At 55.6% G+C, this 10465-nt stretch overlaps 1 protein-coding gene across 18 annotated transcripts; it reads left to right on the top strand.

Annotated features, from left to right (window-relative positions):
- Positions 1-678: 678 nt before the first annotated feature.
- On the top strand, positions 679-10089 carry LOC147359881 (zinc finger protein 7-like). Of its 18 annotated transcripts, none has more exons than XR_015141330.1 (9): positions 679-717; positions 1188-1239; positions 2100-2144; positions 2622-2748; positions 4446-4559; positions 5826-6062; positions 7250-7367; positions 7806-7939; positions 9544-10089. XR_015141330.1 is itself a non-coding variant. In XM_086338088.1 (8 exons), exons 2-8 carry the CDS (start codon positions 1216-1218, stop codon positions 7840-7842), a joined length of 702 nt encoding a protein of 233 aa, XP_086194214.1. In that variant the 5' UTR covers positions 679-717; positions 1188-1215; the 3' UTR covers positions 7843-10089. The 18 variants fall into 18 exon arrangements, 11 of the variants coding, with proteins under 11 accessions (XP_086194214.1, XP_086194212.1, XP_086194208.1 ...); XR_015141329.1 differs by having other exon boundaries at positions 4443-4559; XR_015141328.1 differs by having other exon boundaries at positions 4443-4559; positions 7806-9052.
- The last annotated feature ends 376 nt before the right edge of the window (positions 10090-10465 follow it).

Raw genomic sequence — 10465 nt, 5'->3', positions numbered from 1 at the left:
GACGTCCCGGTTGACGTCTGCCCTGGGCCTCTCCTCCTGGTGGTCCTCACCCTTTCTGCAGCCCTCACAGCCTCATCTCTGGGCTGTCGGTGCCCCTCCACACTCTGCGGTGCCCGTGGCCCGAGACATCTCCACACCAAGGACAGGAAAACCTACTCTCTCCACAGGGCTCCTTTGCACCCCATCTGGCCGCTCGCCCCCGTACTCCACTGGGCACAGCTGGGGCAGCGGCGTCTCTGTAGTCCTGGAGCCTGGAACAGGCCCAGCAGGCGCGTTCTGCCCGGCAGCAGCCCGCACACAGAACCCAATGCGGGGACCAGCGGCCCAGACTGTGACCAGAGGTGCGCGGGGCCGGCCCGGGCGACCCTCAGGTCGCTATCCTCCGGTTTCGTCCGGGTCTACTCCCCGCCTCCAAGCCACACAGCAGCGAGCCCGAGCCCTCGCTTTCCCCCGGCCCCAGCCCCGCCCTCCTTGAACTGTGACCCCGCCCTTTACCGGATTCCGCCCCGCCCGCTCCGGGCTCTGTCGGTTCCCAAGCTACCTGGCCCCGCCCCGTCTCCGGCTTCCTAGGTTGGGGACTGGCTGGGAACCACCGAGTCGGCTGAGCCTCCGAACCGCCCAGAGCAACCGGAAGTCTGCGGGGCGAGCGGTCGCGAGCGACCGAGGCCCGTTTCCGGCGTCGTCGCGCTGCTAGAGTCTCCGGCTGGCCCCAGGAGGGTGAGTCGGTGCTGAGGGCGTAGATTAGCGTCGGGGCGGCCCAAGTTCTCCTCCCCCCCTTGGTCTAAGAGGTCTCCTACCGGCCCCCTCGTCCTCCCGCCTCCAATGAGGCGGGCTCCGCGCTCCCCCGGCCTCTCCGCTGGGAAGCGCTGGTGGAGCGGGCGGCTCTGAGAGCCCGTTGGCGCCGGGTAGGGCGGTGGTCGAGCCTTGTCCGTCTTGGCCGGGAAGAAGCGGGAGGGGTCATCCCACAGATCCGGCCTCGCGGCAGCCTCGTAGCCTCCCCTTCGAGTCTAGGCATGCTCCAGCCTGCATACCCATCATCTCCCTCGGGGGCACTCTTTTACCCTTTCTCACTGCTCCTTCAAGACCTAGACTTCATGAAGGTGGCCAAAAGGGCTATGTCTTGCGATCGTAGGCTGTGTATTTTCTCTTAATTCTGGCTGCTACTTAGAGCCTGTACTTCTCTACAGGGACCCAGGATCCAGCACCGGGAGGCACATGCCTGCTGCTGGCCAGGCCCAGGTGGGGAACCGCTTGACAGTGGTCACTGCAGTCTGAATCAGCTCATGGCCTAAAGCTTCTTCCCTCAAGCCGCTTTTGGAGTCAGACTCTCCCCTAGGAAGTCTACTTCTCTATTTGACCTCCCAGGGGGATGCCCGGAGAGGGGTCAGGTTTTTGTACAAGGGTTGGGGTGTAGTCAGGTGTCCCCTCCTCTTTTCCCTGCAGTCCATCCTTCTGGTTCCTGTCTACTCCAGCCGCCCGTCACACCATGACTCATCTTGCTGCCTGAGATCTTGCCCCACTGGCTCATTCAGCCCTAGTCCTTCCTGCCTCGGAGGGTCCTTCTTGCCTCTGGCCCTTGCACACTCTGTTCCTGCTGCCTACGAGTTCCCTCCCCACCCCGATTAGCACCGAGTTAGCACCTAGGGGAAGTGACCCATCAGACTAAGTCAGAGTTTCCTAGTTTAAATGCTTTCTGAGTCCCTTGTACTTGTGCTGTCATCACAGTTGTAGTTTTGGTTTGTTTGCATGGTCAGTTAACTCTTTACCCCACTAGGCTGCTCCAAGGAGGTAGAGTCCTTGTGCGCTATTCACTGCCACATCCCTATTGCCTAGCCGAGCACCTGGTACACATGGCAACTACCCATTACATGTTTGTGGAGTAATTCTTCCATGTCACACTCTCTGAAAGACGAATGAAGCTTCGGAGGGCAGATACTGTAGTGCTACAGCCATTTTGGCCCCACCACAAGTCCCTGCCAGAGAACACTTGGAGTTGGAAGTAAAAGATTGGAGGACGTGGTGCCCCCTCGATTAGTCTGGAAGTGAGAGGTTGGGGCCTCCAGGATCGTGACCTCTGACTCTTTGGTAACCGCCAACAGGTCTCTCAGCCAGGACACGTGGATTCCCACCCACCGAGCCTCATGGTAGGAGTCTGACTTCCCCTGTTCCCTCCCTCGTCTTGTGAGGCCCCTACCTGCTCCTCTGGGCACCCACCGTGCCCAATGGGCCTGGACCTAGACCCTCGGCCTCTTGCTGACCCCTTGCCAGTCTCGGGTGTGTCCAAGGTAGTGAGCAAACCCTGCTCAGATTGGGCCTGCCTGAGGCTCTTGGGGGAGGGTTGTAGATCCCCATGACCTGGGTCTCTCCCTCTCCTCCATACTGTCCCTCCCCTTGATTTGATTTTATTTTTTGGCTACACTGCACAGCTTGCAGGATCTTACTTCCCTGACCAGGGATTGAGCCTGTGCCCCCTACAGTGGGAGCAGAGTCCTGACCACAAGACAGCCAGGGAATTCCTTCCTCCCCTCGATTTTAAAACCAAAGGGGCCTGGCGACTGTCTCACTCAACCTTGTGGTCTGTGTGCTTGAGACAGCCAGGAGACTGGTGTGTGTCCTTTCAGGAGGCTGTGACATTTGGTGATGTGGCCGTGCACTTCTCGCGGGAGGAATGGCAGTGTCTGGACCCTGGCCAGAGGGCTCTCTACAAGGAGGTGATGCTTGAGAACCACAGCAGTGTGGCTGGACTAGGTGAGGCTTTATTTGGACACCCCTAGCCCTTCCATCATCGGTCAGCACCCACCTATTTTGGCCTCTGCTAGAGGCTGCAGATCTGGAGGCCATGTGTTCGAGCCCTCATGAGCTAGGCAGGGGCTTGGGACTGTGAGTCCTTGTGGGTCAGAAGCTGACCCCAGGAGGAGTCTTGGTGAGCCAAGCAGGCTCCCAGGTTTGCATACGTCATGTGATTCAGTGCTCACAGGGTAGGTGGACTTTCTGCCTGAGTGGGTAGAAATACAATCCAAACTTGAAATGGCTTAAACAGCTACTCAGATTTTCAATTTTTCTAGTGTGTACTTATTCAGAACACTCTTCATTTTTAATGTCTGTTATGTTTGTATTTGTTTCCCTTATTTATTTTTGCAGCATTTTTTCACTGTGTTGACCGTGATTGATACTGACTGCTATGAGACTGTTGTTTCATCTTTCAGAGACCCAGCTTGTGGGTTTTGGGGGGCAGGAGGGGCAGGGCGCTCCGTCACTGAGTCTTTCCGCCTTTCTTCCTTCTTCCCTTTTAATTTATTGGGTCTGCTGTGTTGTTTCTTTTCTTTCCTTCATACCTTTTGGCTGTGCTCACAGTGTAGGTGGACTTTCTGCCTGAGTGAATAGAAATAGAATCCAAACTTGAAATAGCTTGAACAGCTACTCAATCAGATTTCTTACTGTTTCTTGAGCTTAGTATTTACCTGTTCTGTGTTTACCATTCTTGTTTCTAGTTGGTGTATTTAAAAACATGAAATTTTATGCATAAATATCATTTCAGCTGCATCCTACGAATTGTAACTCACAGTAAATACAGTTGCCACTTACTCACTCATCACATAGTTTCTGGATAGTCATAGTTTTGAGCCACCCATTGTGGTTGCTGTTGTGTCCAGCTGCACTTGGGTCAGGTGCAGGCTGTGGTGGTGTTTCATGCCTTTGCCTGACCCCCTTTCTGGCTGCCCAGGGACGTTTCTCTGTGAGCCGCACACGTGTGCTTGGCGGGAACCTATTTCCTGTCAAGTGTGGGGTCCTGCTGTCACCTGAGCCTTTGACCTTCTCTGCCTGCTGCCTTCTCCACCCCATGGCTGAACACCTGAGGAGTGCTCTAGCCAGAGGGCTTGACTGGCCCTTGGGTGGGCTGGGAGCACTTCACATGGCTGCCCCACAGCATGGGGGCTACTGGCCCCAGAAGGCAGGTGCCAGGGGGTGCCTGCCGGTCTCCAGCCCTCTGCTGAGGCCCTGGGCTCTGTGTGAGGACTTGAGACTGGGGCTGCTGGCTGATGATTGGGCTTCACACCTTCTGATTTAAAATCCATTTTGTTGGTTGATTTGTTGTTGTATTGTTTCTTAAGCAACCGTACCTCTTGGAGCATCCCTGAAGGGACTGAGGGAAGTGCTGGCTGTGCCTGCTTCTCTCCCCGTGGGGGATAGCTGGCCTGTGTTCTGCAGCCTTGGGTGACAGGACTCCCTGGCGATCCTGGCCCTGTCTCCATCTGCAGCAGGGCCAGACCGGGAGTCCACACGCTCCTCTCTGTCCAGCCTCAGGAGGCAGCAGGTCTGGACAGGAGGCCCCTGTGCTCCAGTAGCCCCCAACCCTTCACTCCTGGGGACCAGGGAGAACTGAGCCCCGAGCTGCACTCCCAGCCACAATGATACCGTCTCCTCCTCTGCTGCCCCCACAGCAGGATTCCTGGTCTTCAAGCCTGAGCTGATCTCCCGGCTAGAACAGGGGCAGGATCCATGGGTCCTTGACCTGCAAGGAGCAGAGGGGAGAGAGGAAGCCAGGACCACCCGGACAGGTGAGGCTTCTGGGCACAGGAGGGATTCAGGGTCCCCATGCCCGGCAAGGGCTCAGGTGGGAAGCTGGAGGGGGACCCCAGAGGCTGTCCATGCAGCTTTGCTGAGCTGGCTGGGTATGCTGTGGGGTGGGCCTAGAGGCGTAGGCCAGTCATGGGGCAGCCTCAGGAGAGACTAAACTACAGAAAAGCAAGGGCATAGAACTCCTGTGCATTATAGCAAGACAGTTTGTTTTTGAACCACATTTTGTTAGTTTGAATTTTACTAATCATATTAAGCAAAGGCACACGTGTGACTCTGAGCAGCTGTTCACCTGCCACTGCCATGCTCCCTCCAGAGTTTCATGGGGTCTGGGTGACCCAGCCTCTCAGATGAAGTTCCAGGGCTGTGTTGGTGTCCTGAAACTGCTGTAACAAAGCACATAGACTGGAGGCTTACCACAGCCGAGATGTACTGTTCCTTAGTTGTGGGGACCACATGTCCAGGATCAAGTCACAAGCAGTGTTGTGTCCCTCTGAAACCTGTAGGGGAGGATCCTCCCTGCCTATTCCAGTTTCTGGTGGCCCCAGGTATTCCTTGGCTGGTGGCCACATCCCTCCATCCCTCCATGTGGAGGGCAAGCAGGGAGGTGGGCCCTCTGGAAACCCCCAGGAAGGAGGCGTCAGCGTAGCCCAGTGTAGTCACTGTGGCCACCTGGAAGCTGAGGGGCAGGGCAGCAAGGGATGGACGCAGCAGTGTGAGTCAGAGGGCAGGACTGGCAGCGGCTGGAGAGAACCCTGCCCGGTGGACAGCTGAGGCCCATCTCTCTTGGACTCACCCGTGCGCCCCTTGGCAGCTCTTGTGCCTCATTTTTCTCAGTACATAACACCCCTCTGTTCAGTTTTCAGCCCCTCTTTCCTCCTTACTCTACTTCCTCTCACAGGCACCCTAACCCTGCCTCTTATCCTCCACCCTTTTGGGCTAACTTTGCCTCTTTGTGGGTTTTTCCTCGTACTCATTCCCTGTGAGATGACCTTTTCTCCATGTAGGAGAGTGGCTCTTTGGAGTCTTCCAGGTATATAGTAACTGAATGAATGCATTAAGCATGAACAGAACCAGATTTTGACCACTGTCAAAAGGCATTGACTTCTCATTGCATCTTTCCAAATGCTCAGTACAGCCTGTCCTGGGAGGGGGCTCAGTCCCAGGGGTGGTATGCACCCCCAACCCCCAGTCTCCTTTCTCTGAGCACAGGGGATTAGCAGCAATTTGCTTCCTGTTCATTTCAGATTCTACAGTTGGGACCGATGGTGAGCAGGACATGGACAGTTTTAAATCAGAATCCGGGGGGGTCATGGTCAAAACCTTGCCCCAGAACTTTCCCCAGAGTCCTGGCTTTGGAAACACCTCAGATCCTGAAGTCTGTTCACAGAGACAGCCAACCTCCCTCTTCCATAAAAACTTCCTGAACATGGGGACCACGGGTCCCAGGAAGGCCTTCACCGAGGACGAGTTCCAGGGTCATGGTGAGTGGGGAAGCAGTGGCCGCCTGGGTTGTCAGCCTGATCAAAGTCAGTGGTCCTTCGGAAGGTGCGATGTATGTGGCAGGAGTCTGCGATCTCCTTCAGATGCTGCTCTACACCAGGAAGTGAATACCCAGCAGAAACCCAACAGATGCCAAGAGTGCCAAAAACAGTTATCCGATTGCTTCCAGGGGAGACCTCTGAGTACCTTTCCTGGAGAGAAACCATATGAGTGTAGGGAGTGTGGGAAGGTCTTCAGGTTGTGCTCACAGCTTACTCAGCATCAGAGGATCCACACTGGAGAGAAGCCGTTTAAGTGCACCGACTGTGGGAAGGCCTTTCGCCTGAGCTCAAAACTTATTCAGCATCAAAGGATTCACACTGGGGAGAAGCCCTACAGGTGTGAAGAATGTGGAAAAGCCTTTGGGCAGAGCTCCAGCCTCATCCATCATCAGAGGGTCCACACGGGAGAGAGGCCCTATGGCTGCCGGGAGTGCGGGAAGGCCTTCAGCCAGCAGTCTCAGCTGGCCAGGCACCAGAGGACCCACACGGGAGAGCGGCCCTACCCGTGTCGGGAGTGCGGCAAGGCCTTCAGCCAGAGCTCAACCCTAGCTCAGCACCAGCGGATGCACGCTGCGGAGAAGCTTGAGCTCCCGAGAACCCCGGAGAGTCCCAGCCTGGGTGCACGTCAGAGGATGCATGTTCCTGAGAAGCCATTTAAGTGTGACGAGTGTGGGAAGGCTTTCCGGTGGGTCTCCCGCCTGAGTCAGCATCAACTGACACACACTGGAGAGAAACCTTATAAATGCAACAAGTGTTCAAAAGCCTTTGGTTGCAGCTCACGACTTATTCGCCACCAGAGAACTCACACTGGAGAAAAACCATTTAAGTGCGATGAGTGTGGGAAGGGCTTTGTCCAGGGCTCACACCTCATTCAGCATCAGAGAATTCATACCGGGGAGAAGCCGTACGAGTGCAGTGACTGCGGGAAGGCCTTTAGCCAGAGCTCGAGCCTCATTTACCATCAGAGGATTCATAAGGGGGAGAAGCCCTACGAGTGCCTCGAATGTGGAAAAGCCTTCAGCATGAGCACACAGCTCACAATACACCAGAGGGTGCACACGGGCGAGAGGCCATATAAGTGCAGTGAGTGTGGGAAGGCCTTCAGCCAGAATTCCACCCTTTTCCAGCACCAGATTATCCATGCCGGGGTGAAGCCCTATGGATGCAGCGAGTGCGGGAAGGCCTTCAGCCGGAGCTCATACCTGATCGAGCACCAGAGGATCCACACTCGTGCCCAGTGGTACCGTGAGTACGGGAGCACCCTGGAGGCTTCCACCCACACGAGTCGTAGGAGAGTTAATACTGTAAAGAAACTTCACAAATGTAATGAATGTGAGAAAATATTCAGGTGGCGGTCGCATCTCATTATCCACCAGAGAATTCACACTGGAGAGAAACCTTACAAATGTAATGAATGTGACAAAGCTTTTAATAGGAGCTCAAGGCTTACTCAGCATCAGAAAATTCACATGGGCTAGACCACTTACCTTTACAAATGTGTATAAATGTGAATAAACCTACAGCCTTAATTTATTTGACATGGGATCTTTTACACTGAAGATCTAGAAAACTGGGGAAGATTCAGAATTGCTGTCTTAGGGAGTGTTGAGATTCCTACGTGGTGTATGTTTCTGCTGGCACGTTTGACCTTATCCCCTCCAATAAAGCTCGTGTCTCCATCAGGGTGACACGTGTAGCATTTGAGCTCTCAGAGGGATGACCCTGGACCTTGCGGACGAGGCGTGAGATGAGCCCCGGCAGCCCCACCGGCTGAGGGGGTGGAAGAAGTCACCCAGGACGCCTTCCTTAGGCCCCAGGTACCAGACTGGCTTCTGCAGCAAGGATGTGTTTGTGCAGGGCTGCTGGGGGGGTGCCTGGGCTCCCCTTCTGCTCTCCTCAGCGGATATGCCTCGCAGAGCAGCCCTTCTCTTTGGGGAGGTGCTGGGTCCATGCAGGCACGCCAGGAGCAGCACCCAGGCCTGGGGACAGTGTCCCTGGCCTGCCGTAAGTCCAGAACCCAGTGGCCTCCCCGAGCGTTGTCTTATAGTGGTTACAAGAATGAAAGAGCAGCCCCGAGGACGCCACCCTCTGGTGGTACGCCTCTGCGTACCCTCAAAACACCAGCCACACGGACCACCAGAACTGGAAGGTCTGCAGGCAGACGCGTGAGCTGGTGCCTTTGCATAGGCCGATGGGTGCTGGAGACGCCTGCTCACCAGGATCAGCATGGGGGTGTGGCCTCAACGGGCCCCACAGGTCCCAGGGCAGAGGGCCCATGGGTGCCAGTGAGCAAGCCCACTCTGCTGGCATCACCTCCTGCTCAGGTTTTCTCTGCCAGCACAGCCCGGCTTGGGTCAAGTGGTCAGAGTATGTGGCCATCTTGTCACCAGCGGAAGGAACGTGCAGGGAACATCGCTGCTCTGGTTGACTGACAGGCTGGGCTGCAGAGCGGCTCCTGGAGCAGCTCAAGGCCTGCGAGCTGCAGGATGAGGCTGACATGCAGCGGTAGTTCCCGCATGGCCCAGGGCCCTGGGCTGTGCAGGGGGACTTAGGATGAGGAGTGTCACCAGCTGCTACCCAGGACCACCCCGAGACCTGGCGATCTTTGGCACCACTGACGATAATCACAGGGCAAAGGGCTGTCTTCCATGGAGGGGCCATGTCTCTGGTGTCCGACAGGTGACCCTGAGGTCACTTGAGGGTTTATTGCAACAGGACTTGGTGGGTCACATCACACGGGTTGTGTTAAGCCAGGTTCACCTTGTGTGATGTAGCCCAGAAGCAGCCTGTGGTTTTCTCTCCGAGAACAAGTGCCAGCCGTTCCAGGTGCCTGGAGAGGTTGGGACAGCAAAGTCCAGGATGTTCTCAGCAAGTAGACGGGACTCAACCCCCCAGCAGCTCAGCCTGATTGGCTGCTTCCCTGGCACAAGGTGTGTAGGTCGCAGCGCTGTCTTGGGACAGGATTGCCCCACCTGCAACTTCGTTGTGCTCCTGCCCTGGGTGGGGCACCATGCAGACAGTGTGCATCTGCAGCAGCTGTAACCCCCCGCTTCACCCACAACTTGTGTCTGAAAGTCAGTGCAAGACGGCAGGGACCTCTACAGACACCAGAGGTTACGTCCCCACCTCAGCTGCTGTGCTGAACCAGGTGGTCACTGCCTTCAGAGCCTGGCAAGGTGGGCACCTCTAAGTGGGCCATATCTTAGGCCTTTTGAGCCACCTAATAGTGGGACAAGATCAAGGTCCTGGGTGGACATGCCACACCCCCACCCTCTGCTGGTTCTAAGAAAGTGGTTTGTCATCGGATGGGCCCTCCCCACAAGGGAGTCCTCCTGGCCACTTCCTGGTAATGACGTGCAAAGGGGTGCAGGGCCTCTGGACTCCAGGGTCTGCACCACAGGATGCTTGTCTTTCCTGACAGCACTTGCAGGCCAGCCAAAAAGGGCCCGAGGACCCAGCCTTAAACACACTCTAGCACCTGGACTCGGAATCAACATGGTCCTGTTGGGGCTGGCCCACTGTGTGCCCCGTGGGCCAAATGCAGGCCTGTGCCCACGTCTGTGAAGCCTGGTGATCAGCCTGAGGACGCTGGCCTGGGACCTCCACAAAACCTGAGCTGGAGTCAGTCTGTAAATGCATGCAGGTCTGAGAAATGTAATCACAGACAGCCAAGGAGGCTTCGCCAATGCAGCAGCTGCTTCTGATCTGACAGCCTCCTGGTTTTGCTTCCTGGCCGGTCGGCAGGGCTCCTGACCACGTGGGCTTGGTGCTGCTCACAATCCATGTGTGCTTGAATCACCTTCAGAATCTTCATGTCCCCGTTTACCTTGTAACACGCCTAAGAACTAAGAATGGTTTTTACATTTTTAAATGGTTGGAGGCGGGTGGGGAAAGACTATTTTGTGACATTTGAGAATTATATTGAAATCAGATTTCAGTGTGGCCAAATAAAGGTTCTTGGAACACAGCTGGCCCTTTGCTTGCAGGGTGCCTCTGACCGCGTGGCAGTCCTGCCTCCAGCCTTTGAGGTATTATTTTTCCTCTGTTCTTATGTTTTGTTCACTTAAATGTCCCAGGATAACCAAAAATTCAATAGAAATAAATCTCAAGCCCTACATTCCAGCCTAGAATACTGGCTGCAGAAGCATTGGGTGAGGAGTCTCCTTGGCTGCATCCACATGAAAAAGGTTTGTGGTATTTGTGTGTCACCTGACGACGTTGCATTCAAACTGCTGCTGCCTGGCTTTCAGATCCCAGAGCACGGAGAAGTGTCTTCTTTCTTCTCTGTGTGCGCTGGGAGGAGAGGAGAGGGCTGCCTGCCAGGTGTGGGAGTTCTGGACTAT

This window comes from Bos grunniens, chromosome 14 (genome assembly GCF_055505025.1).
Source record: "Bos grunniens cultivar Pamir isolate PY7600 chromosome 14, Bosgru_T2T1.0, whole genome shotgun sequence".
Classification (NCBI taxonomy): Eukaryota; Metazoa; Chordata; class Mammalia; order Artiodactyla; family Bovidae; genus Bos; species Bos grunniens.
Note: the sequence above shows the minus strand (reverse complement) of the source record. Positions and strands in the feature narration are given on the sequence as shown.